The sequence below is a fragment of the Melanerpes formicivorus genome, unplaced genomic scaffold, assembly GCF_026170545.1.
Source record: "Melanerpes formicivorus ecotype bairdi unplaced genomic scaffold, bMelFor1.0.p_v2 SCAF_311, whole genome shotgun sequence".
Lineage (NCBI taxonomy): Eukaryota > Metazoa > Chordata > Aves > Piciformes > Picidae > Melanerpes > Melanerpes formicivorus.
The window spans coordinates 150,325-177,028 of NW_027142663.1; the positions used below are offsets into that span (position 1 = coordinate 150,325).

Genomic DNA, 26,704 nt, shown 5'->3' on the forward strand with positions numbered 1-26,704 from the left:
ATCAAAAATGGGGAGGGAAAGGGGCAAAGGGGAGAAAAAGAGGGGAAATGGGGCAAAAAAGGGGAAGAAAAAAGGGGGTGGGAAAAAGGAAAGGAAAAGGGGGAGAAGAAGAAAGGGGAGGGGGTGAAAACGAGAGGCTCAAAAATGGGGAGGGAAAGGGGAAAAAAGGGGGAAAAAGGGGGAAATGGGGCAAAAAAGGGGCTGGGGAAAAGGAAAAGGGGGGCAAGAAAAAAAGGGGAGGGGGCAAACCAGAGAGAATCAAAAATGGGGAGGAAAAGGGGGGAAAAAAGAGGGGAAATGGGGAAGAAAAGGGGAAGAAAAAAGGGGGTGGGAAAAAGGAAAGGAAAAGGGGGCTAGAAAAAAGGGGAGGGGGCAAAAACGAGAGGATTAAAAATGGGGAGGGAAAGGGGCAAAAGGGGGAAAGAGGGGAAATAAAATGGGGGGCAAAAAGAAAAGAGGAAGAAAAAAAGGGGATGAAGGAAAAGGGGGGCAAGAAAAAACGGGGGAGGGGACAAACCGGAGAGGATAAAAAATGGGGAGGGAAAGGGGCAAAAAAAAGAGGGGAAATGGGGCAAAAAAGGGGGTGGGAAAAGGAAAGGAAAAGGGGGCAAGAAAAAAGGGGAGGGGGCAAAAACGAGAGGATAAAAAATGGGGAGGAAAAGGGCAAAAGGGGCAAAAATAGGGGAAATAGGGGAAAAGGAAAGGGGGGCAAGAATAAAAGGGGAGGGGGACAAACCGGAGAGGATCAAAAATGGGGAGGGAAAGGGGCAAAAGGGAAAAAAAGAGGGGAAATAAAGTGGGGGGCAAAAAGAGGAAGAAAAAAGGGGGGGGGGAAGGAAAAGGGGGGCAAGAAAAAAACGGGAGGGGGCAAAAATGAGAGGATCAAAAACAGGGAGGAAAGGGGCAAAAAGGGGGGAAAAAAGGGGAAATGGGGCAAAAAAAGGGGGGGAAGGGGGGTGGAAAAAAAAAGGAAGGGGGAAAGAAAAAAGGGGAGGGGGCGAAAACGAGAGGCTCAAAAATGGGGAGGGAAAGGGGCAAAAAGGGGGGGAAAAGGGGGAAATGGGGCAAAAAAGGGGGTGGGAAAAAGGGGGTGGAAAGAAGGAAAGGAAAAGGGAGCAAGAAAAAAGGGGAGGGGGCGAAAACGAGAGGCTCAACAATGGGGAGGGAAAGGGGCAAAAAGGGGGAAAAGGGGGAAATGGGGCGAAAAAAGGGGGTGGGGAAAAGGAAAGGGGGGGCAAGGAAAAGGGAGGGGGGCAAAAAGGAGGGGGGGGGGGCACTAAAACGAGGCAGCGGGGGGGGGGGGGGGAAGTGTCCCGGGGCACAGGGGAGCGAGAGGCAGAGGGCAGAGCGCGCGCCCAGCCGCGCGGCAGCCCCCGGCACAGCCGAGCGGGCGGGAGGCGGCGGCGGCGGCGGCGCGGGGAGAGCTCTGCAGCCGCCTCTGACGTCTCTTTGTGAACTTCCCTCACGACTTTTATTTTGCTTTTTTGGCAGGACGCTGAGGAGAAGGAAGGGGGGGGGGGGGGGGGAAAGCAAGCAAACACCACCCAGCAGTGCGAGGCGTCAGCCCTCCCAGCTGGGAAGCGGCACTTCCAGCGAGAGAAACAAAACAGGCGGAGAGCAGGAAGGGGGGGGAGGAAATAGAGAGGGGAAAAAAAAAGCAAGCAGCCACCCCGCACACAACAGCCGGCGGCGGGCGGGGAATAGGCCCGGCCCGGCCCGCTCGGCACACACACACACGGCCCCGAGGCACCGAGCCCTCGGGACACAGCCACCCGTAACGACACCCCCACGGGAAAAAACAAACACGCAGCCACACACACACCCCCGCCCCCCCCAGCGCCCTCACGCCGCCCGGGCAGGCCCGCGGGCAGCCCGCAGGAGGCACGGCCGCCCCCGAGGGCGGGAAAGCGGCCTGAGGGCAGGAAAGGGCGGGCTGAGGGCGCGCGAGGACCCCGCGCGGCCGCGCCCCCAGCCCCCATCTCTCTCTCGCTGTCCGCGCGGCGGGCAGCCCCCCGCGGGTGGCGCGCACACACGCGCGAGGCCAGCACCGAGTCAGACCCCCCCAAGCCACCGGCACCGAGCTGAGCCCGCTCCCCGCACACACATCCCCCCGGGCGACCGCGGCCGTTTGATCCCTGTTGTAATGCCCACACATCAAAATAGTTACGGGGTTCCTCGGGGGGGATTTGCCGTTAAAGCAGCGCCGCCGCCGCCGCTTCCTGCTCGGCCGTGGAGCCGAGCTGCTCCGCGGGCTGGAGGGGCGAAGGGGCTCGGCCGCAGCACGTCCTCAGGCCCCCTGCTCCTCCTCCGGCAGCTCAACACGTGGCGGTGCGGCAGCAACACAAATACAGCCCGCAGCGGCTTGCCGCGGCTTTTCCATCCACACCCCCCCCAAAACACATCCCTTTCCGCCTGGAATTCTGCTCCGAGGGGCTCTGGGAAGGGGGGAAGCGGTGGGGGAGCCGGTGGGGGGCTTAGGGAAGAGGGGGGAAGGGGGGGAGCGTTATTCCCCCCGGGAAAAGAGCAGCTGGGAGATCCCAGTCCCTCCCCATCCATCCCGCAGGAAGATAAAACTCTTGCGACCAGGCGCCAAACTCCGGAGATTCTGCTGGGTTTGGTTGGGTTTTTCACAGCGACTAAAAATCCCACCTGGGCGAGGGGGGGGGGGTGTTCAAACCAAGACAAACCAAAACAAAACAAAAAGCACCCCGACCTCTAAGGAACCAGAAACCAACACAACCCCCAGAAAAGGGGGGGAAAGGGGGGCTAGGAAAGGGGTGGTGAGGAGCTGGCCCCGGGGGGTGTTTAGTACTGTGGGAGGGGGGGTGTAAGGAGCTGCCCCCCGGGGGTGTTTAGTGCTACGGAAGGGGAGGTAGGAACTTATGCATGCCCCCCGACGTCAAGCAGAGCTGGGGAGGGGGCCCCGCTCCTTCTCCAGCCCTAGGGACCCTCCTTTCTTCTCCTCTCTATTGAGGGTGAAGGAGTGGGTGGTTCATCCGGCAGCAACAGGAGGAGGCTAGTCAAGGGCAGCTGTCAAAATTCCTCCCCCCGCTTCTTCCTCCTCCCTGCTCCTTTTCCCTCCCTTCTCCTTCCAGTTTAATGATCAAACGTCTGCTTGGAAGAAAGCCGAGGAGCGGGAGGAGGCACGGAAGATTTCTTCCCCCAACCCCCAAGCCTTCCACCGCCGTTCTGTCCCCGCAGCAACAAGCGGGTACGAGCAAACACACACACCCCCCCCCCCGTTTTACTCCGCCGTCCCTCCCCGTCTGACAGAGCCGGGAGGGGAGGAGAGAGAAGGGAGAGGAGGAGGAGGCAGCGGCGAGTGCCAGTGCATCGCCGGGTTACTCGCTGGGGGGAGGCGGCCGCCCTGCACCTTTCCCTCTCGGGCTTCTCCTCACTTTAAGCAACCGGGGCCGGTGGAGAGGAACAAAGGGACCGTGTGTGTGTGCGTTGTGAGTGTGTTGGGGAGGGAGCGGGGGACGAGGAACGGAAAAAAAGCCTACCACAGCTGCGGCCATACCGGAATAAACCCCGCCATCCTCATCCTCCCGGGGCTGGGGGGTAACGGCAAAGAGCCCTGCGGCTCCCGCTGACAGGCGCCTGGCTCCGAGCTGCTGCTGCTGCTTCATCACCATCACCGTGCTCTCCCTCCTCAGCCTCCTCGCTGCCGAGTTGCAAGGGGGGGGAGCAGCGCCCGACAACAACGGGGAAGGAAAACTTGGATCTGTCCGGCGATCGAGATGAAAAGTAAAAAAGGTAGCTGGGGAGGCGGGGGGAGGCAGCGGGGATCCCCAAATATCCTCTGCACGGGCACAGCTCGGGCTGGGGAGGGGGTGGGGGTGTTGTTGCCAAGCCAGACGGAGTCTTGTTTTCCTTGTAAGCCCTTCGCAGTGTCCCCCCCCCTGCCAGGGAAGATGGCAGTGGATGCTTCTCTCCCAGACAAAACACGCGGGGCTGTTGTCTGAGCAGCCGCCTCGCTGGCTCCCTGTCAAAAACATGCCCAAAGCCGCCCTCTTTGTGCCTACCACAACTTTAGGGGGTTTGTGGGTTCTCTTTTCGTTGAGCCCCCTCCCGTGCCCTCCCCATAATCGCTTTTTTGTCTGTTTGCCCACCAAGCAAAAGGAGGGGGGGGGGGGGCGAGTGGGGGGTCGTCCCAACTTGGGGCGCCCCCCCCCCCGCCCCATCTCCGCTGACTCTTTGTTCGCGGTGAACACGTTGGGGCTGGGGGTGGGGGCGGCTTGTGAGAAACGGGGGAGAGGAGAGGGGGGGAGGGTGTCCCAAAGCTCATCTTGACTTTCAGCTGCCTTGTTTTGATTCGAGTTGGCTTCATTTCCCTTCTCTTTATCCCTTTAAAAGAAGGGGGGAAAAACCCAACAAACCAAAACAACGCCGAAACACCTTAAAGTACAAAAGTTTCGGCTGGAGGTTCAAAGGAGGAAGAGGGGGGGCGGTGAGATTTTTTTTCCTCCCTCGCCCCCTCCCCAAAAGAAGGCTTCTTCAAAGTTTTCTTTGTGTCAATTCCCAGACCGAAAACTTTGCCCCCGTGGGGTTTTAAAGTGCTTTTTAAATCGCTTTTCAATCGCGGCTCGGCCACAAAGGCGCGGGACGAGCTGTTACAACTTCAGTCGCAACTCCTGCTCTCTGTCGCGATTCGCCCAGCGCCAGCCTGAGCGGGGGGGGTGTGTGTTGCATTAAAAAGCCCCCCCCCCCCCCCCCCCCCCCCATTAAATGACCCAAAAGTGGAGGGTCTGAGAGGGGGGAGCGGTAAGAAGTGCGCATGTTCAGCGTGCTGGAGTTGGGCTGTTTCTTTTCCAACCCCCCCTAACACATTCCTGCGGCTCCGTGCAGAGCAGCCCCGCTCCTCGTTAATGGCCCTGCAGTAATTAACGCACATGTCGGGAGATGCGATGCGCTAATGCTGGGGGGGGGTGGGGAGGGGAGCCCCCCGGAACGGCCCCGTGGAAGCGCCCCCCCGCTCGGCAGGGGCAGGCACGCAGGGGCATGGATCTGAAGTTTGGGGTTAGCTGTGCAGGGCGCTTGATCGCGGCGTGCTCCGCAGGCAGCCGGGCGGCACGGCGGAGGGGCTCGGCCCCCCGAGGTACGACGAGATTGCAAGCGGGACGGGGGGGGCTCTTGTGCGCCCCTAAGCGGGGACGGGGGGGGGCTCTTGTGCCGCCCTTGCTTCCTTCTTCCCCCCCCCTCTTTTTTTTTTTTTAATATTTTCTTTTTTTCCCCTTTTTTATAAAAACTTTTTTCTTTTCATCTTTTTTTTCCCCAGTCTTCCTTCTCTCCTTGCCCCCCCCTTGGCTTTTCTCTTTTCTTTCTTTCTTTCTTTCTTCTTTCTTTCTTTCTTTCTTTCTTTCTTTCTTTCTTTCTTTCTTTCTTTCTTTCTTTCTTTCTTTCTTTCTTTCTTTCTTTCTTTCTTTCTTTCCTTCTTTCTTTTTCTTCATTCTTTCTTTCTTTCTTTCTTTCTTTCTTTCTTTCTTTCCTTTTTCTTTCTTTCTCTTTCCCTTTTCTTTCTTTCTTTCTTTCCCTTTTTCTTGCTTTCTTTCTTTCCCTTTTTCCTTGCTTTCTTTCTTTTCCCTTTCTTTCCTTTCTTCTTTCTTTCTTCTTTCCCTTTCTTTCTTTCCTTTCTTTCTTTCTTTCTTTCTTCTTTCTTCTTCTTCTTTCCTTTCTTTCTTTCTTCTTTCTCTTTTTCTTTCTTTCTTTCTTTCCCCTTTCTTTCTTTCTTTCTTTCCCTTTTTTCTTTCTTCTTTCCCTTTCTTTCTTCTTTCTTCTTTCTTTCCCTTTTTCTTTCTTCCCTTTCTTTCTTTCTTCTTTCCCTCTTTCTTCTTTCTTTCTTCCCTCTTTCTTCTTTCTTTCTTTCCCTCTTTCTTCTTTCTTTCTTTCCTCTTTCTTCTTTCTTTCTTTCCCTCTTTCTTCTTTCTTTCTTTCCCTCTTTCTTCTTTCTTTCTTTCCCTCTTTCTTCCTTTCTTTCTTTCCCTCTTTCTTCTTTCTTTCTTTCCCTCTTTCTTCTTTCTTTCTTTCCCTCTTTCTTCTTTCTTTCCTTCCCTCTTTCTTTCTTTCCCTCTTTCTTCTTTCTTTCTTTCTTTCCCTCTTTCTTCTTTCTTTCCTTCCCTCTTTCTTTCTTTCCCTCTTTCTTCTTTCTTTCTTTCCTTCCCTCTTTCTTTCTTTCCTTCCCTCTTTCTTTCTTTCCTTCCCTCTTTCTTTCTTTCCTTCCCTCTTTCTTTCTTTCCTTCCCTCTTTCTTTCTTTCCTTCCCTCTTTCTTTCTTTCCTTCCCTCTTTCTTTCTTTCCTTCCCTCTTTCTTTCTTTCCTTCCCTCTTTCTTTCTTTCCTTCCCTCTTTCTTTCTTTCCTTCCCTCTTTCTTTCTTTCCTTCCCTCTTTCTTTCTTTCCTTCCCTCTTTCTTTCTTTCCTTCCCTCTTTCTTTCTTTCCTTCCCTCTTTCTTTCTTTCCTTCCCTCTTTCTTTCTTTCCTTCCCTCTTTCTTTCTTTCCTTCCCTCTTTCTTTCTTTCCTTCCCTCTTTCTTTCTTTCCTTCCCTCTTTCTTTCTTTCCTTCCCTCTTTCTTTTTTTTTTCTTTTTTTTTTTTTCTCTTTCTGTCTTTCTTTCTGTCTTTCTTTCCCTTTTTCTCTTTTCTTTCTCTCCCCCTTTCTTTTTCCCCTCTATTCTTCCCCCCTTTTTTTTTCTCCCCCTCTTTTCCCGTCTCCCCTTCTCTTTCTTTTCCCCCTCTTTCCCCCCCTCGCTGTACCCGAACCCAGCGCAGTTATTTTTAGGACATTCCAGCGCTCCCTGTTTGCACAGCAGTGGTGGAGCTGGTTTCCTGCTGCTCGCTCCCATTGTTCGAGCTGCTCCCCCCCTCCCCTCTTCTCCTCTCACCCCCCCCCAACCCCCCCCAGGGCAGCTGCTGAGACACCAAACTCCTGCAAACTGCAGGGTGAAAAGCGCTGACGTCGCTCCGAGGTGTCCATGTGTAGGGCTTTGTGTGCGCCTGGCAGAGCGGGGGGGACGACACCAGGGCTGAGCTGGGGGCCCGGAACAATGGGAACAATGAGGGGTGACAGGCTGAGGAGAGACAACTTCAGAGAGAGAAGAGGGGGCCGTGGGCTGCGGAGGAGGGGGGGGCTTGCATGGCAGGAATTAAAAGGGGTGGAGACACAGAAGGGAACTTTGAAATGAGGGCCAGGGGGGGCCTTTGTTTCGCGAAAGGTTGGGCTTGTAGCTACTCGTGACCTGGCATCTGAGGAGCGCTTCCAGAACTTCTCAAAGAGTGACTTTGTTGCAGGACTCTCTCTGCTTGCTCTCCCGGGAAGAGCACCTTGGAAAAGGGGAGGGGGGGGGAGAGGGGGGAAAAAAAACCCCAATTAAAGACTCTTAACTCCCGAGCTGGCTGCCTGCTGGAGTCAGAGCTCCAAATCTGGCTGGTTCGTGCAATCAGAGCCCCAAATCTGGACGGTTTCAGCGCCGACCAAGTTGCAGGTTGTGCAACAGGGGGAAACAACCTGGTTCCTCAATGCTTCAACTTGGAGGAAAAAGGGCTTGGGGGTTTGGGGGTTGGGTTATTGTTTTGGCTGTGTGCGATTTTTGGGGGGGGGTGGTGATTGATTTCTTTTGGGGGGGAGTGGGGTGAAATTCGCAGGACAGTTTAGCTGCTTTGGTGCCTGGGGGATTTCTTTTCGCGGCTGCTCTTAATTCTGTTTGTTTGGTTGGGTTGTGCTGAGAGGCTTTTTTTTAGGGGGGTGGTTGTGAGTTTGGGGCGATTTGTGCTTTTTTGGGGGGGGGTGTTGTGCTTTTGGGGGGGTTGGTGGTGGTTTGGAGGTGTTTGGTGTTTTGGTTTGGGGGGGGTGTTGTTTTGAGGCAGGTTGTGGTTTGGAGGTGTTTGGTTTGGGGGGGTTGTGGTTATGGAGGTTGTGGCTTTGAGGTGTTTTGGGGTGTTGTGGGTTTTGGGGGGGTGGCTTTGAGGTGTTGAGGAGGGCTGCTGTGCTGTAGGGGCGTTTGTCTGCGGGATGTTCATTGTGGGTTTGGGGGGTGTCGTGTTTTGGGGGAGCTGAGTTTGCGTTGCTGTGGTTTGGGGGGGTTGATTTGGAGGGGTTGGGGGAGCTGAGTTTGGGTTGCTGTGGTTTGGGGGGGTTGATTTGGAGGGATTGGGGGGAGCTGAGTTTGGGTTGCTGTGGTTTGGGGGGGTTGATTTGGAGTTTGGGTTTGAGGGGGGTTGTTTTGCAGGGGTTGGGGGGAGCTGAGTTTGCGTTGCTGTGGTTGGGGGTTGGAGTTTGGGTTTGAGGGGGGGTTTGGCTGCGTTTGGGGTGTTTGGTTTGGGGGAGTTTGTCTTGGGGGGGAGGTGTGCTTTTGGCCGGGTTTGTTGGTTCAGGGGAGTGCTTGGATGTGTTTTGGGGAGCTGTTGTCTCGGGGGACCTCGGTTTTGGGGGGTTGTTTGGCTTTGGGAGCCTTGTTTGTTTGCTTGTTGGGGGGTTGTCTGTCGGTTGAGGGGGAGTGTTTGGCTGCTTGGGCTGGGGGGGTTGCTGGTTTTGGGGAGGGGAGGCTGGTTTTCGGTGTGCTGTTTTTGATAGCTCCCAGCCTGTGTCTGAAAGCCCTGGGGGGCTCCTGTGTGGATGGTTTCATTTACAGCTAATAAGCTGATAGGGATCAGAGGGAAGGGCCTGAGCCTGGCCAGGAGCTGCTGAGGAGCACAGGCAGGCATCTGCTCAAGTTGGGACATGTGGAGGAGTCTTCCTCAACCTGGGTTACAGCAGATCCAGGGCTGGGAGGTGGGAGCTACTTCTCTTTATCTCTGAACCCTTAGGAAGTTCAGAGAGCCTCGGGGGGGTGGGTGGGCAGGGAGTGAGTTTTGGTCATCTCCTCTCTGGTCAGAAGGTTGTTGGATCTGCTTTGAACAGCAGTGGGCTTCTGCTGCTCTTCCTCCTTGATGGAAAGTCGTCTTCACACAATGGGACAAGTTGGTGTTTGTCCTGACCCTCAGCCCAAGTTTTTCATCTGGTTTGACAAGGCTCAGCCTCCCTAAAGCACTTTGGCCTCCCCTCTCCTTCTGCAGGAGCCAGGAGGCTCTTTGGAGATCAGCTTTGGGCATGGCTCTATTCCAGTTGTGCCAAGCTGCTAGCAGTTGGGTGTTGAGCCTGAACCAGGAGTGATCTCTCTAAGGTCTTGTTTTGGGCAGCAGAATGCTCAGGAGGTGTAGGAGAAAGTCATTCATTTAGGTTGGAGAGTAGGAAAAATGGCTTCACAGAAAGGGCTCTTCAGGCACTGGACTAAGCTGTCAGGGAGGTGGTGGAGTCATCATCCTTGGAGGTGTTTAAAAGACCTTCATGCATCTGTGTGCTGAGGCTGAACACTCCTGGATGGTTTTCATGTCCTAGTGTAGAGTATGAGTAGGAAAATTGTCTGTAGCATGGCTGTGATGCCAAGGGACGTGGGGGGGGTGGTGGCTCAGCAGCAGTGGTGGGATGGTGAGCTCCAGGTGAGCAGCTGGGCTTGGTCAGCTCACAGGTCTCTTCCAGCCTCAACAGTTGCCCTGTGAGGAAGGGAATGCTGCTGGAGTAGTTCTGAAGTCATAGGTGGCACGGGCTGAGTGGTGCTGGTGGGACACTGATGGTGTGGGCCGGCCATCTGAGTGGTGCTGGGGCATTTGTCGACACATACCTGAGGTGTGGGTGTCCAGATGAAGGTGCCAGGCTCTTCTGTGGTGGTGCCCAGTGACAGCACAAGGAACTCGGCTCCAAAGCTGCTGAGGGGCCTGGAGCAGCTCTGGCAGCAGCAAAGGCTGAGAGCCTGCAGCAGAGCAGCCCCAGAGGGGAGGTGAGCAGTGCTCAGCAAGAGCTGAAGGAGCTGTGGGGGGCAAGAGGCTGGGGCCAGGCTCTGCTGAGTGGTGCCCAGGGCCGGGGCAAGGGGCAGAGCCTGGCAGGCAGGAGGTGGCAGCTGAGCAGGAGGAGAAAGTGGTTTGGGGGGAGGCTGCTGGAGGCCTGGAGCAGGCTGCCCAGAGAGGTTGTGGAGTCTGCTGGTGTGGAGAGCTTCCAACCCCCCCTGGGCACTGTGCTGCTGGGCAGGGTGCTGGGGGGGGCCCTGCTGGAGCAGGGCTGGGCTGGGGCAGCCCCAGAGGTCTACCCCTCCATGCTAGGGTTTGTTGTTCCTCTGCAAGCCAACTCGTACTGCCTTGGTTTTTGCCCTGCAGAAGCAGTTTCTCTGTTCAGATGAAGTGTGTTTAGGAGGAGACATGAGAGAAGGAGATGAAATAACTGAGGAGGTCATCTGGGGGTTGCCGGTGGTGTCCACCGGGCTTCATTGATGGTGTTAAATAGCAGCGAGGCCGGGATGGAGCCTGGCCAGCAGCTCCTTTCAGTTGGGCCCTGTTAGAACAGGAAGCCAGCGGCGCATGGGCTGATTACTCACAAGGCAGAGGAGAAACAAAGCTGGGCTGTAATCAGCAGGAAAGCTTTGATGAAAACACAGCCTTGACAGCCACAACGTGGCTCCTGCTCCTCCTGCCAAGGGCTGTCAGCTGGGACAGTGGAGGACGTGTCCCACCACGGCTTCCTGTGGGGCTGGCTGCTGGGCTGCGCTGCCCCGCGGCTGCGCTGTGCCCCGCGGCTGGGCTGCGCTGCGCCCCGGGCCGGGCTGAGCTGCGCTGTGCCCCGCGGCCGGGCTGAGCTGCGCTGCTGCTGCGCTGTGCCCCGCGGCTGGGCTGAGCTCCGCTGCTGCTGCGCTGTGCCCCGCGGCTGGGCTGAGCTCCGCTGCTGCTGCGCTGTGCCCCGCGGCTGGGCTGAGCTCCGCTGCTGCTGCGCTGCGCCCTGGACTGGGCTGCGCTGCGCCCCGCGGCTGGGCTGAGCTGCGCCGCTGCTGCGCTGCGCCCTGGACTGGGCTGCGCTGCGCCCCGCGCCGGGCTGAGTTGCGCTGCGCCCTGGGCTGCGCTGCGCCCCGCGCCGGGCTGAGTTGCGCTGCGCCCTGGGCTGCGCTGTGCCCCGGGCCGGGCTGAGCTGCGCTGTGCCATGAGCTGGGCTGCGCTGCGCCCCGGGCCGGGCTGAGCTGCCCCGCGGCCGGGCTGAGCTGCGCTGCGCCCTGGGCTGCGCTGCGGCTGGGCTGAGCTGCGCTGCGCCCTGGACTGGGCTGCCCCGCGGCCGGGCTGCGCTCCGGCGCCGCTTCAGCTCCTCTGGCAGCGAGGAGAGGCGGTTAGCAGCTTGCCGCTGGAGCAGAGGCAGCTTTGTGTGTCACTAACTCAGTGTGTCAATCGATGTGACACGAGCAAAGGGCAGCCTGCCTGGTGACTCATTCCTGGCCAGGTAGGTGGCGGTTCGGCAGGCGGTGACTTTGACTGCGGCTCAAGGGCTTGTTTGCCAAACACAGAAGGGATTTGCAGGCTGCTGGCTTCCAGGCAGGCTTTGCTCATTTCTGGTCGTCTTCTCTTGGCTGAGAGACAGCAACAGTCCCAGAAGCAGTTTCTGCTGTTGGGAGTTGGAAGGGACCTCTGGCGCTCCCCCAGCCCAAGCCACTGCTCCAGCAGGGCAGCCGCAGCAGCCTCCTCGGTTATTTCATCTCCTTCTCTCATGTCTCCTCCTAAACACACTTCATCTGAACCGAGAAACTGCTTCTGCAGGGCAAAACCAAGGCAGCACGAGTTGGCTTGCAGAGGAACAACAAACCCCAGCATGGAGGGCTGGGAAGGGACCTCTGGAGCTCCCCCAGCCCCAGCCCTGCTCCAGCAGAGCCCCCCCAGCAGCTTGCCCAGCAGCACAGTGCCCAGGGGGGGTTGGAAGCTCTCCACACCAGCAGACTCCACAACCTCTCTGGGCAGCCTGCTCCAGGCCTCCAGCAGCCTCCCCCCAAACCACTTTCTCCTCCTGCTCAGCTGCCACCTCCTGCCTGCCAGGCTCTGCCCCTTGCCCTTTGGCCTGGCCCTGGGCACCACTCAGCAGAGCCTGGCCCCAGCCTCTTGCCCCCCACAGCTCCTTCAGCTCTTGCTGAGCATTTCTCAGCTCCCCTCTGGGGCTGCTCTCCTGCAGGCTGCACAGCCCCAGGGCTCTCAGCCTTTGCTGCTGCCAGAGCTGCCCCAGGCCCCTCAGCAGCTTTGCAGCCTCCCCTGGGCTCTCTCAGCCAGGTTTAAATTCAGTTTAAAGGTGCTGAGCTGCTGGTGCAGAGCCTCTTGTGGTGTCCCTGCAGGATCTTTGTTCCAGGGAAGTGCTCCTCTAGGTTCGATGGTGCAAGGCCTGTCCCCGGGGCTGGGCTGTGTGACAGGACTTCCCCTGCAGCTGTGCTGGGTGCCAAAGCAGCTCCTGGGCATGGTTTTGCATGCAAGCTTCCCATACTTTCTCCATGAATTAAGACCCTGTTGACACTGCGTGGACCTTATCTCCTGTCGCATTGTTCCTGGGCCCTGACTGGATAATTCATGGAGCTAGTCATCAGAGGAGAAACTTGGTGGTGGTGTGTCAGTGCAGGCTTGGCTGCTGACATCAATCAGCAGTACAGGGGATGGAAACAATACTGAGTAAGTTCCTGGAGGAACTGTGCCAGGCCAGTCACAGCTTGGTCATCCTGCTGGGAAAGTGCCTCAGCAACAGGCAGGGAAGGTTGGGCAACCTGCTGGCAGCTGGAGGCTGTTGGGGCAACCTCTAACCTGAGCTGAAAGGTGTTGGGGCAGCTTACGCCAAGTTGAAGGCTGTTGGGGCAACCTCTGCACTGAGTTGTGGCACAGTTGGGCAACTTACACTAAGCCTAAGGAAGTTAGGTCAGTGTCTGTACTAATCTGGAGGGTGCTGAGCTGCTCCTACACAGGGGCAGGAAGACCACAGCAGCTTGGCTTGGAGTGGTGAGTGAGTGGAGGTCCTCCTCAGCTCCACCTTCCCAGGTGTGAGGAGAGCTTGCCCCACCACCCCCCGGACTCACTTTGTGTTGTGGGGCTTTGGGGGGAGGTTTCTTTGGTGTTCAGGGGATGCCTTCACTGATTTTACTTGGGGAAGTACTCAGAGCTTAAGAGACATGGAGGCACAGAGTGGGTTTTGGTGGACAAGACCTCCAAGCTCACCCAGATCCAACCATTCCCTCCCTCTGCCCAGGCTGGGGCTGCCCCATGGCCCTCAGCACCACAGCTCTGCCTCTGGGGAGCACCTCCAGGGGTGGGGATGCAGCCACCTCCCAGGGCAGCCTGGGCCAGGCTTGAAGAACTTTTCAGTGTAGAAGTTTCTCCTGATGTCCAACCTAAACCTGCCCTGGGGCAGCTTGAGGCCATTGCCTCTTGCCCCTTGGGAGCAGAGCCCACCCCCCACCTGGCTGCAGCCTCCTCTCAGGGAGCTGCAGAGAGCAATGAGCTCTCCCTCAGCCTCCTCTCCTCCAGACTAAACACCCCAGCTGCTCCTCCCCAGCCCTGTTCTCCAGACCCTTCCCCAGCTTGGCTGCCCTTCACTGGACCCTCTCCAGCCCCTATTTTAGGGCTGACTTTGTTTCCTCCAACAGTTCTGGCTGGTTGCCCACATAAAAACCTTTTACTTCTGACCTTTAGCTGCCTCTTGCTCTTGAGGTTTGTTTGGTTTCGATGTTATGAATGACCCAAGTTTCTCCTCCTCCTCCTCCCTCCCCAGCAGTCTGGGAGCACAGAAAGGGGAAGGACTTGTTTTGCCTTCTGGAGCTTCTAGGAGGTGTCCCTGCCAGCAGGAGCTGATTTCCCTGGGAAGGGAGCGTGGTGCTGGCTGCAGAGGAGCAGGATCTTCCTGGGAGCTCCCCAGGGCTTGTGAGATTGCTGAAGTGGGGAGCACCACAGCGTGGGTTCCACTCTGCTTTCCTCTCTTGTGCTTTGCCATTTGTTTCCTCACTGCCTTGCAGTGAGGCCTCCAAAATGTGCTCCAGCCAAAGGGGCAGGATTTGAGCCTTTCTCAGCCAATTAGCACTAATTAGCTTGGTTGAATTTGATTTCTCCCCTCCCAGCATCGCTGTGGTGTGACCCCAAGCTGTGGGACTGGCTCCAGGGCAGGGATGGCATCCAGAAGGCTCTTGACAGGCTTGAGAAGTGGCACAGTGCCAGCTGCAGGAGGTTCAACAAGTCACAGTGCAAGGTCCTGCAGCAGGGTCAGGCCAGCCCCAGGCACAGCTCCAGGCTGGGGGCAGAGTGGGTTGGGAGCAGCCCTGAAGGAAGAGGCTTGGGGGTGCTGGGTGCTGAGCAGCTCCCCAGGAGCCAGCAGTGCCTCCTGCAGCCCTCAGGCAGCTGTGTGCTGGCTGCAGCCAGAGCAGGGTTGGCAGAGGGCAGCAGAGGGGATCCTGCCCCTGGGCTCTGCTCTGCCCAGACCTCACCTCCAGTCCTGCCTCCAGCTCTGCTGTCCCCAGCAGGAGAAGGACACAGAGCTGCTGGAGAGAGGCCAGAGGAGCCACAGAGATGCTGCCAGGGCTGGAGCAGCTCTGCTGGGAGGCCAGGCTGAGGGAGCTGGGGCTGTGCAGCCTGCAGAGGAGAAGGCTCCAGGGGCTCCTCAGAGCTGCTGCCAGCACCTGAAGGGATCCTGCAGGAAGGCTGCAGAGGAACTGCTCCTGAGGGGGTCTGGAGCCAGGCCCAGGGGGAAGGGTTTGGACCTGAGGCAGAGCAGGGTCAGAGTGGAGCTGAGGAAGAAGTTGTTGAGTGTGAGGCTGCTGAGCCTCTGGCCCAGGCTGCCCAGGGAGGCTGTGGCTGCCTCCTGCCTGGGAGACCAGGTTGGATGAGGCCCTGAGCAGCTGAGTCTGGCTGAGAGGTGTCCCTGGGCATGGCAGGAGGTTTTGACTGGATGATCTTGGAGATCCATTCCTCCCTCCCCCCCATCCCATGAATCTCTGCACATTTCCTCAGATGAAAACGTGAGTGGAAAGCCACCAGGGTGGAGAGGGAAAAGGAAGGCATCAGGATGCAAAGTGGTGCCCTGGAAAGCAACCAGACCCAGCCAGACATGAAGGGGTTGTGGTTTGCTGGCACTCAAAGTGCAATTAGATTCAGGAAGTTCCTCTGGTGACTCTCAGGCACCTGACTCTTGCCATTTGCCTCCTCTTTTGGGTCTCTCCCATGTGCAAGTCCTCCCAGAGGCGGGGGCAGACACAGCTTTCCTCTCCCCCCCACCCCGTTTGGTGGTGTTGCTCTTTCTGCCTGCACCAAGGGATGTGGAAGGAGCTATCAAGCCCACAAGCTCCATCCTCTAGGAGGTTAGGAAACCATTCATGACCCCTTGCTTGAGCTGGGTGTCCCCAGCCCTTCCTTACTCACCTGCTGAGCTTTCCCCCTGCAGGAGGAGCGTGGGAGCATTCCCCAGGCAGCAGATGTGGGCAGCCTTGGTGTGAGGTGGGAGCTATGCAGAAGATAAAAGCAATCTCTCCAATGGGTTTTTTTTTGGGGGGGTTGGGTTATTATTAGAGAGTGGCAGGCTGCTCACAGCCACCTCCAGCCTGGCTGCAAACACCTCCAGGCAGGAGGCTGCCACCACCTCCCTGGGCAGCCTGTGCCAGGCTCTCACCACCCTCCTGGGGAACAACTTCTTCCTCACAGCCAATCTCCATCTCCCCACTTCTAGTTCTGCTCCATCCCCCCCAGCCCTATCCCTCCCTGACACCCTCAGAAGTCCCTCCCCAGCTTTCCTGTAGCCCCTTTCAGATCCTGGAAGGCCACAGTTAGGTCTCCTCAGAGCCTTCTCCTCTCCAGCCTGGATCACACCTTCCCAAAGCTGCAGGAGAGGCTGCAGCCCCCAGAAGGTGTTTGCAGGGCATGGAGCCCATGGGGTTTGGGTGCTGGGAAGGGAGAGGTTTGCTGCTAAGATGCCTGAACCCATGGGGAACACATTGGCTGCTGAGGGCATCTAGGGCAAAAAGTGAAGGGTTTGAGAGAGGAAAGGTTCTGAAAGCACTGCTGGAGCTCCAGACACAAACCACAGCACCTGTGGGAGAGGAGGTGGCTGAACAGTGAACCTGCCTGGTGTTAGCTCAGGGTCAGTGGGTGCCTGACAGGGGTGAGAGGTGGTGTGTAACACACTCATGGCATGTACAAGACCTGGAGGAGAGGAAAGGATGGAGTCCCCATCCCTGGAGGTGTTCAAGAGGGGATTGGATGTGGCACTTGGTGCCATGGTCTAGGCATGAGGTCTGTGGTGCCAGGTTGGGCTGGATGATCTCTGAGGTCTCTTCCAATCTTGGTGAGACTGTGAGACTGTGTGCTTTGGTTGATTCTCTCACTTGTGTTCCAGCAACACAACCTCACTGATAACTTCAGGAAATAACTCTGAGAACTGACAGCCAGCCCCAAAAAGGAAGGTTTGAAAGAGGAGGAGGTGAAAGTTTGGTTAGGAATAGAGGCTTGGGAAGGCCTGCAGGGCTGAAGGTGCACAGGAACATCTTTAGGACACATAAAGAAAGTAAAGGCAGAGATTTAAGTTAAGGAATAATGGCACAGGATTGGGGATTCTGGAAATGAAAAGAACTAACAACAGGGTTGGGGCATTCCCTAATCCTTCAGGAGCATCATGAGGGAGTGGAGCAGATGAAGGAAGGATGAAACAACACTCTGAGCTGGGTTAGGAACTGGCTGGAGGCTGAGCCCAGAGAGTGGTGGTGAATGGTGCCACAGCCAGCTGGCAGCCAGGCACCAGTGGTGTGCCCCAGGGAGCAGTGCTGGGCCCCAGCCTGCTCAATATCTTCATTGATGATCTGGAGGAGGGGATGGAGTCCATCAGCAGGAAATGTGCAGCTGACAGCAAGCTGGGGGCAGGAGTTGAGCTGTTAGAGGGCAGGAGAGCTCTGCAGAGGGACCTTGCCAGGCTGGGCAGAGGGGCAGAGGCCAAGGGCAGGAGATTGAACACATCCAAGTGCCAGGGGCTGCACATTGGCCACAGCAACCCCAGGCAGTGCTACAGGCTGGGGGCAGAGTGGCTGAGAGCAGCCAGGCAGAGAGGGACCTGGGGGTGCTGATTGACAGCTGCCTGAACATGAGGCAGCAGTGTGCCCAGGGGGCCAAGAAGGCCAAGGGCATCCTGGCCTGCAGCAGGAAGAGTGTGGCCAGCAGGAGCAGGGAAGTCCTTCTGCCCTGTGCTCAGCACTGCTCAGGCCACACCTTGAGTCCTGTGTCCAGCTCTGGGCTCCTCAGCTTAGGAAAGAGGTTGAGCTGCTGGAAGGTGTCCAGAGAAGGGCAAGAAAGCTGGGGAGGGGTCTGGAGCACAGCCCTGTGAGGAGAGGCTGAGGGAGCTGGGGTTGCTTAGCCTGCAGAAGAGGAGGCTCAGGGGAGACCTTCTTGCTCTCTGCAACTCCCTGCAGGGAGGTTGGAGCCAGGTGGGGGTTGGGCTCTTCTCCCAGGCAGCCAGCAGCAGAACAAGAGGACACAGTCTCAAGCTGTGCCAGGGGAGGTTGAGGCTGGAGGGGAGGAGAAAGTTCTTCACTAAGAGAGTCATTTGTCATTGGGATGTGCTGCCCAGGGAGGTGGTGGAGTCACAATGCCTGGAGGTGTTCAAGAGGGGATTGGATGTGGCACTTGGTGCCGCGGTCTGGTCATGAGGTCTGTGGTGGCAGGTTGGACTCAATGAGCTTTGAGGTCTCTTCCAACCTTAGTGACACTGTGAGGCTGTGTTTGCAGCCCAGCCTGCAGAAGGCTGGAGGCTTTCAGAAATTATAGGATGAAAGACATAGAATAGAATAGAATAGAATAAACCAGGTTGGAAGAGACCTTCAAGATCATCGTGTCCAACCCATCAACCAATCCAACACCACCTAAACAACTAACCCATGGCACCAAGCACCCCATCAAGTCTCCTCCTGAACACCTCCAGTGATGGTGACTCCACCACCTCCCTGGGCAGTCAGCCTGCAGTCCTTCCAGGCTTTAAACTGGGTCTAAGGAACTGCTGAGATGCATCTGCAGCTGGAAGTGCTGCAAGCTGATCAGTGGCCACTATGCAAAAGGAAACCTGAAGCAAAGGCTTGGTGCCACCCTGGGTCTGAAGAAGCCTTCTGATGCTGATCCTCTAAGGAAAGAGCTCCCTGAGCTGATCCATGCTTGAGTTGATTAGGTGGTGTTGGATGAGAGGTTGGACTCGATGATCTCAAAGGTCTTTTCCAACCTGGTCCCTTCCCCTTCCCCACGCCGCTGCTGCCTGTTCAGCTCGGCAGGGCTGCAGGACAAACCTCCTCTGGAAGAGGCACACTGGGGACAGGTGATGGAGGGAAAGTTTCTGAGCCCAGAAGGGTGCTGGAGATGAGTGGTTGAAGGATTTGGGAGGTACCAATCCGGGCTGGGGGATGAGGAGATGGAGAGCACCACAGCCCTCAGCACCACACATCCAGGGCTTGGAAACCCTTCCAGGCATGGGGACTCCACCACTGCCCTGGGCAGCCTGGGCCAGGCCTTGGCAACCCCTTCTGGAGTAGGAATTGTTCCTCATGTCTGACCTAAACCTCCCCTGGGGCAATTTGAGGCCATTTCCTCTTCTCCTATCACTTGTTCTTTGGGAGAAGAGCCCAACCCCCACCTGGCTCCAGCCTCCCTTCAGAGAGCTGTAGAGAGCAATGAGGTCTCCCCTCGGCCTCCCAGCTCCCTCAGCTGCTTTTCACCACCCCTGTTCTCCAGACCCTTCCCCAGCTTTGCTGCTGTTCTCCAGACACTCTCCAGCCCCTCACTGTCCTTCCTGGAGTGAGGAGCCCAGACCTGAACTCTGTAGGGATACTGAAGGAGATAGCTGTGCCTGGGGGGGGCTGGAGGAGCTGCCCCTGGGCCTGGGGGGGAGCTGGAGGAGCTGCCCCTGGGCTTGGGGGGGGGCTGGAGGAGCTGCCCCTGGGCCCAGGCTTGGGCCAGTTCTGTGCCACTCAGTTTAAGAAGGACATTGAGAGACTTGAAGGTGTCCAGAGAAGGGCAAGAAAGCTGGGGAGGGGTCTGGAGCACAGCCCTGTGAGGAGAGGCTGAGGGAGCTGGGGTTGCTTAGCCTGGAGAAGAGGAGGCTCAGGGGAGACCTTCTTGCTCTCTGCAACTCCCTGCAGGGAGGTTGGAGCCAGGTGGGGGTTGGGCTCTTCTGCCAGGCCCCCAGCAGCAGAACAAGAGGACACAGTCTCAAGCTGTGCCAGGGGAGGTTTAGGCTGGAGGGGAGGAGAAAGTTCTCCCCAGAGAGAGTCATTGCCCATTGGGATGTGCTGCCCAGGGGGGTGGTGGAGTCCCCATCCGTGGAGGTGCTCAGGAGGGGATTGGATGTGGCACTTGGAGCCATGGTCTGGTCATGAGGTCTGTGGTTCTGGGTTGGACTGGATGATCTCTGAGGTCTCCCCCAGCCTTGGTGATTCTGTCAGCCTTGCCCTGACCGCTGCGGTGCTGTCCCCCTGCAGGCGTGGCCGCGGCCTCGGGCAGCGACTCGGAGGACGATGACACCATGGAGGTGCCGCTGGACCTGTCGGCGGCGGGCGCGGGCAAGCGGCGGCGGCGCGGCAACCTGCCCAAGGAGTCGGTGCAGATCCTGCGGGACTGGCTCTACGAGCACCGCTACAACGCCTACCCCTCCGAGCAGGAGAAGGCCCTGCTCTCGCGCCAGACGCACCTCTCCACCCTGCAGGTACTGCCGCCGCGGGCCCCCGCCGCCTCCCCTTGGCCCGGGCAGCCCCGGCCGGGCACGCCGCAGCCGCCCCGCGCCCCCCAGGGAGGCTGGAGCCCTTCCGGCGCTCCGCGGCTCCCCGCGAGGAGGCTGCGGCCAGCTGGGGCCTGTGAGGGACGGGAGCGGAGGAAGCGGCCTCAGGTTTTGCTGGGGAGGTTCAGGTTGGCCGTGAGGAACAATTTCTGCCCCAAAAGGGTTGTCCAGGCCTGGCCCAGGCTGCCCAGGGCAGTGGTGGAGTCTCCATGCCTGGAGGGGTTGCAGAGCTGTGGGGATGTGGTGCTGAGGGCTGTGGGGTGGATGGGATAGGATGGAATGGGATAGAATAGGATAGGGTAGGGTAGGGTAGAGTAGAGTAGAGTAGGGTAGGGTAGGATAGAGTAGGATAGGATAGAATAGGATAGGGTAGGGTAGAGTAGAGTAGGGTAGGGTAGAATAGAGTAGGGTAGGGTAGAGTAGGGTAGGGAGAATAGAGTAGGATAGGATAGGATAGGGTAGAGTAGGGTAGGGTAGGGTAGAGAGTAGGGTAGAATAGAATAGACTAGAATAGAATAGAGTAGAGTAGAGTAGAGTAGAGGTGGTGGTGGTGGTGGTGACCTGGCCGTGCTGGGGTAAGGGTAGGGCTGCAGGATCCTCAGGGTCTCTCCCAGACAAAACTCTGGCGTGGTTCCACTTGGGATCCAGGCTCTGGGACCTGTTGGATGCTTGCTGCTTCTGTCTTCATCTGTGGTGGGAAACTTGCTTGGAGTGAGGGTGCTGGGGCAGGCTGCCCGGAGAGGTCTTGGAGTCTCCTTGTCTGGGCAGCCTCCAAGCCGTGCTGGGCAAGGTGCTGGAGCAGGGAATTGGGCTGGGGGGGCTCCAGAGGTCCTTGCCCACCCCACCATGCTGGGTTCCTGTTGCAGCTATTGACAGCTGCTGCTTTCCACCTGGTGGAAGGTTGCTGCAGGAGAACTCAGGTCAGCTCTGGTTTGGTTTTGAGAGAGGCTGAACACTGAGCTGCTCCTCTGGGCTTTGGGGCTGTTTGGATCGATTCACTGATTGTGGAATGGGTTGGGCTGGAAGGGAACCTTAATGGACATCCAGTTCCAACCCCCCCCTGCCGTGGGCAGGGACACCTCCCCCCAGCCCAGCTTGCTCCAGGCCTCATCCATCCTGGCCTTGAGCACCTCCAGGGAGGGGGCATCCACAACCTCCCTGGGCAGCCTGTGCCAGTCTCTCCCCACCCTCACTGCCAAGAATTTCTTCCTGCTCTGCAGTCTCCTGCAGCTCAAAGCCGTTGCCCCACATCCTGTCGCTCCCAGCCCGTGTCAGATGTCCCTCCCAGCTGTCTTGCAGAGCCCTTTCAGCTGCTCCAAGGCCACCAGAAGGTCTCTTTGGAGCCCTGGTGAAAAGCCCCTGGTAGCAATGCTGGAAGTGGCTGTGAAAGGAAGGTTCCTCTGTGGTAGGCCCTCAGGAGCACCTCCTTTTATGTAGTAAACGAGGTGAGGGAGGGGGGTTGGGGGGGATAAAAATAAAACAAAGTCTAAGGACTCTGCTGTCTGGGCCAGGAAGCTGGTTTGATGTTTAAACAAGACCAACCTTCGGTGAGGTCACTCCTGTTATGTCTGTGGACACAGGCAGTTGAACAAGGAAAATCAGTAACTGCTGGTGGGAGGGGTGGCTGTGCATGGGGGGGGAGCAAAGCTTGGGCTGTTGCTGATTAACCCCAGCCTGAGGAACAATGGCAGCAGCTTAATGAGTGTGCTGAGCAGCTCACCCCTGAACACAGCCTGCCTGGCCTCGGAGCAGCCTTCAGATCTTCCTCAGGGAGGAGGGAAGGGCCCGGGCCAGGCGTGCCAGGGCTTGTCAGTTGGGCTCCCTTTGTTCTGGGGTTGCCAGGAGGGATTCGTTAATCTCCCACTGCAGTGGTGGCACAGAACTGGAAAGCATGGAATGGAGGGGTGAGAGGGGACCCCTGGAGCTGCCCCAGCCCAGCCCTGCTCCAGCAGGGCCCCCCCAGCACCCTGCCCAGCAGCACAGTGCCCAGGGGAGTTGGAAGCTCTCCACACCAGCAGACTCCACAACCTCTCTGGGCAGCCTGCTCCAGGCCTCCAGCAGCCTCCCCCCAAACCACTTTCTCCTCCTGCTCAGCTGCCACCTCCTGCCTGCCAGGCTCTGCCCCTTGGCCTGGCCCTGGGCACCACTCAGCAGAGCCTGGCCCCAGCCTCTTGCCCCCCACAGCTCCTTCAGCTCTTGCTGAGCATTGCTCAGCTCCCCTCTGGGGCTGCTCTGCTGCAGGCTCTCAGCCCCAGGGCTCTCAGCCTTTGCTGCTGCCAGAGCTGCTCCAGGCCCCTCAGCAGCTCTGCAGCCTCCCCTGGGCTCTCCCCAGCAGCTCTCTGTCCCTCTGGGACTGGGGAGTGCAGCACTGGGCTCAGCAGAGCAGAGGGGCAGGAGAGCCTCCCTTGCCCTGCTGGCCACACTCTTCTTGATGCACCCCAGACGACCATCAGCCTTCTTGGCCACAAGAACACTTTGCTGGCCCTTGGGGACCTTCCTGCCCGCTAGGACTCCCAAGGTTTTTCTCCATGAAGCTGCTTCCCAGCAGGACAACCTCTGTCTGCATCCCTTGGCCATAGCAGAGATGTTCCAGTGCCTTCATCATCCTTTCAGCTCTCTATTGGACTCTCTCCAGTAGAGAAGCTGTGGATGTCCTCTCCCTGGAGGTGTTCAAGGCCAGGCTGGATGAGGCCTTGAGCACCCTGGGCCGGTGGGAGGTGTCCCCGGGCATGGCAGGGGGGGTGGAACTGGACGACACCTTTGGGGTCCCTTCCAACCCAGAGCGCTGTGTGAGCTCTTGAGCCGGTGTGACAGAAGGAGGGGATGGATTCTGAGGAGCTCTCCCCACAGGGTGAGAAGGAGGCTGTGCTGGCTAGGGCCACTGCTGGGGGGTGGAGGTGGGAGGCAGGCAGGACCTCAGCTGCCTGTGGTTGCGTCCCCAGGTCTGCAACTGGTTCATCAACGCGCGGCGCCGGCTGCTGCCCGACATGCTGAGGAAGGACGGCAAAGACCCCAACCAGTTCACCATCTCGCGGCGCGGCACCAAGCTCCCCGAGGGCAGCCTGCTGGTGGAGCCTGCCGTGGGCACCAAGAACTACATCCCCCTGCTGGAGGAGGCCTCCTTCCTGCCCGGGGCCGCTGCCACGCTGGGCAAGACTCTGTCGTCCGCCAAGCCGGCGCCGGGCGCGCTGCTGGCCCGGCCCTCCGTCATCTGCCACACCACTGTGACTGCCCTCAAGGATCCCTTCCACTTCTGCCAGCCCGCTGATGTCGGCCAGCCCATGGACCTGCCCCAGCCCCCGGCCCCCACCAGCTTGACAGACAGCTGCCTGTCCTCCCAGGAGGACCCCTCCAGACTGGCTCCCAGCTCGGCCGCCCAGAGCGGCCTCTTCAACACTCCTCCTCCCACCCCTCCCGACCTCAACCAGGACTTCAGCGGCTTCCAGCTCCTGGTGGACGTTGCACTCAAACGGGCAGCAGAGATGGAGCTGCAGGCAAAACTCATGGCCTGAACCCTCCTCTCCCCATTCCCCCCCTTCCTTTTTGCCTCTCCTCCTCCTCCTCCTTCCTCCTAGGCAGGGATCTCCCAGGCTGCGTGGCCCTCGCCGGCCGCGCTCCGTGGAAAGGACTTTGGCTGCGTGACTTTCTTGGCATTGGTTGGTTGGTTTTTTGGGGGGGGGTCGGGGGGGTGTTGGTTTGTTGCTTTGGTTCTTTGGTTGGATTTTGGTTATTCTTAATCTTATTTGCACAAGGGATTGCTGAGATGAAGCTTCCTTCATGTCCCTGAGAGATGGTCTTCAGTGGAGTCCTGGTCATTCCAAGGGGGTAGAAACTTCTTGAAGCTACTGTAGAAAGGATTTGAGTTGCTGGGGGAGGGGATGGGGGGCAGGGGAGGGGGGGGGGGGACCACCCTGGGTTTATTGTTGGGGGGATTTATTTGGTGGTTATCTATTTTGGTTTTGGTAAGGTTTTCTTTGGTAGCTTTGGGTTTTTTTGTTGTTGTTGTCTTTCCTTTTGTCGTTCTCATAATGTGAGCTGGTTCCCAGGCCCAAGGGATTCGCTGGGCTTGGGCCTTTGTGTTCCTTCCAGGCTGTGCAATATCTAGATGGTGATGATGATGATGATGATACCAAGTCTTCTTCTGAGCATTCCCCACATGCTGGCTAAGAGAAATCCTCCTTTTGTCCTCTTTTTCGGTTTTTTTTCCCCCTTTTTTTTAGAAACACAAACCCAACCAGACCCCAAGTTTGGCTGATTCACACTTTTTATTGCCCTCCCCCCCATTACCATGACGTAATAAACATATTTTCTTTACAAATGGAAGCACAGAGTAGTTTGTTTGCAGCTGCAGCTTCAGCAGGAGCTTCACAGCCACCTACTTCACTCAGCAAAGGCTCAGATCTCCCCTTCCCCCCTCTCCCCTTCCCCTTCTCCCCTCTCTCTCTCCCCTTCCCCTTCTCCCCTCTCTCTCTCCCCTTCCCCTTCTCCCCTCTCTCTCTCCCCTTCCCCTTCTCCCCTCTCTCTCCCCTTCCCCTTCTCCCCTCTCTCTCCCCTTCCCCTTCTCCCCTCTCTCTCTCCCCTTCCCCTTCTCCCCTCTCTCTCTCCCCTTCCTCTTCTCCCCTCTCTCTCTCTCTCTCCCCTTCCCCTTCTCCCCTCTCTCTCTCCCCTTCCCCTTCTCCCCTCTCTCTCTCCCCTTCCCCTTCTCCCCTCTCTCTCTCCCCTTCCCCTTCTCCCCTCTCTCTCTCCCCTTCCCCTTCTCCCCTCTCTCTCTCCCCTTCCCCTTCTCCCCTCTCTCTCTCCCCTTCCCCTTCTCCCCCACATGGTCCTACTGGTGGGTGAGAAGCTGGAGAGGAGCCAGCAGCACAGGAGGCCAAGGGCAGCCTGGGCTGCAGCCAAAGCAGTGTGGCCAGAGCTGGAGAGAGGATCCTGCCCCTCTGCTCTGCTCTGGGGAGACCTCAGCTGCAGGGCTGTCCCCACCTGTGGGACCCCCATCACAAGAGACACAGGGGCCTGCTGAGAGGCTGGAGCAACTCTGCTGTGGGGCCAGGCTGGGAGCTGGGGCTGTGCAGCCTGCAGGAGAGAAGGCTGCAGGGAGAGCTCAGAGCTGCACTGCAATACCTGCAGGGGAGCTGCAGGCAGGCTGGGGAGGGACTGCTCAGGAGGGGCTGTGGGGACAGGAGGAGGGGCAGGGGGTTGGGAGTGGAGCAGGGCAGGGTCAGGTTGGACATCAGGAGGAAGCTCTGCAGAGGGAGGCTGGGGAGGCACTGGCACAGGCTGCCCAGGGAGGGGTTGAGGCTCCATCCCTGGAGCCATTCAGGCTCAGCCTGGCTGTGTCCCTGGGCAGCCTGCTCTGGCTGGAGCTGTCCCTGTGCCTGCAGGGGCTTGGCCTGGGTGCCCTTGGGGGGCCCCTTCCAGCCCAATCTGTGAAGCCAATGGAAGGCAGGAGTATTGTTGAGTTCATCCCAGCTAGGTTTGGCTCGCAGGAGCAGGAGCTGTTGGTCAGGTGGCTGCAGGAATGCTGAAAAGCCAGCCAGGAGGACCTGTCCATCTGTCCATCTCCTGTGGACATCTCATAAAGAGGTCAAAGGGAACTGGGTGGCAAATCACCAAATTTCAGGAGGGTGTCTTGACCCCTCTGAGAATTGCAGCTTTTGGCTGCCAGATGTGCTGCAGGACAGAACTGGTTGGTTTGGGTTGGAAAGGACCTTTCAGCTCACCCCCTCCAACCCTTCTCTAACTCCACCAAGGCTTGGGGCTGCCCCATGGCCCTCAGGACCACAACTCTGCCTCTGGGAAACACCTCCAGGGATGAATGCAGCCACCTCCCAGGGCAGCCTGGGCCAGGCCTGGAGAACCCTTTCAGTCAGGAAGTTTTTCCTCATGTCCAACCTAAAGCTGCCCTGGGGCAATTTGAGGCCATTTCCTCTTCTCCCATCACTTTTCCTAGGGAGCAGAGCCCAATCCCCACTTCATTCCAGCCTCCTCTCAGGGAGCTGCAGAGAGCAATGAGGTCTCCCTCAGCCTCCTCTCCTCCACACTGAGCACCCCCAGCTCCCTCAGCTGCTCCTCCCCAGCCCTCTTCTCCAGACCCTTCCCCAGCTCTGTTGCCCTGCTCCAGCCTCTCAAGGTCCTTCTTGCAGTGAGGAGCCCAGAACTGAACCCAGCACTCAAGCTGTGGTCTCCCCAGTGCTGAGTCCAGGGGGCACAATCCCTGCCCTGCTCCTGCTGCTCCAGGCCAGGCTGCCAGTGGCCTTCTTGGCCACCTGGGCACCCCCTGGCTCACCTCCAGCCACCACTGCCTGCCCTGGCAGCCTGTGGCCAAGCCTCAGGAGGGCTGTGCTGCGTTGTGGGCAGCAGGTGACCCTTCAGAGGAGGCCTTGGCTCTGCAGATGACTTGTTCCTGAAAAATGTGAGGAGTTGCAGCTCAGGTTTCAACTGACTCAGGTGTCGCTCCCCCACCCTTCTCCTTCCAACAGCCCTGAAACTTGAGACCTGCGGGGGGGAAGAAAAATGCCCAGTTCCTGCTAATCCTTTCCAAACAAAGCAGTTGTCTGCTGGGGGAAGGGACCGGTGGAGCAGGAGAGCGTGAGGTGATGCGAAGGAGATGGCTGCGAGGAGGAAAACCGCAGCCTTCAGCCCGCAGGGTCTGCGCTGGTTGGGGCTCTGTGCCTTGCGGCTTCAGAGAGTCAGGGAGCGGGTTGGGTTGGGAGGGACTTGGCAAGCCATCCACTTCCAACCCCCCTGCCCTGCGCAGGGACAGCTTCCACTGGCCCAGGTGGCTCCAGACCTCCCCCAGCCAGCCCTTGCCCAGCTCTGAGGAGGAGGAGGAGGAGACTTGCTGGGGTGCTTGGTACCATGGGTTAGTTGTTTAGGTGGTGTTGGATTGGTTGATGGGTTGGACAGGATGATCTTGAAGGTCTCTTCCAACCTCGTGTCATCTCTTCTCTTCCTCTCTTCTCTTCCTCTCTTCTCTTCCTCTCTTCTTCTCCCTCTCTTCTTCTCCCTCTCTTCTTCTCCCTCTCTTCTTCTCCCTCTCTTCTTCTCCCTCTCTTCTTCTCCCTCTCTTCTTCTCCCTCTCTTCTTCTCCCTCTCTTCTTCTCCCTCT

The 26,704-nt window shown here is 58.1% G+C and overlaps 1 protein-coding gene across 3 annotated transcripts; it reads left to right on the plus strand.

Annotated features, from left to right (window-relative positions):
- The first annotated feature begins 3,012 nt into the window (after positions 1-3,012).
- TGIF1 (TGFB induced factor homeobox 1) lies at positions 3,013-23,470 on the plus strand. Of its 3 annotated transcripts, XM_068170286.1 has the most exons (4): positions 3,013-3,211; positions 3,657-3,756; positions 19,304-19,527; positions 22,542-23,470. In XM_068170286.1, the coding sequence occupies exons 2-4, from the start codon at positions 3,741-3,743 to the stop codon at positions 23,109-23,111; spliced, it is 810 nt and encodes a 269-aa protein (XP_068026387.1). In that variant the 5' UTR covers positions 3,013-3,211; positions 3,657-3,740; the 3' UTR covers positions 23,112-23,470. The 3 variants fall into 3 exon arrangements, with proteins under 3 accessions (XP_068026387.1, XP_068026386.1, XP_068026388.1); XM_068170285.1 differs by lacking the exon at positions 3,013-3,211 and having other exon boundaries at positions 3,249-3,756; XM_068170287.1 differs by lacking the exons at positions 3,013-3,211; positions 3,657-3,756 and adding an exon at positions 7,404-7,477.
- The last annotated feature ends 3,234 nt before the right edge of the window (positions 23,471-26,704 follow it).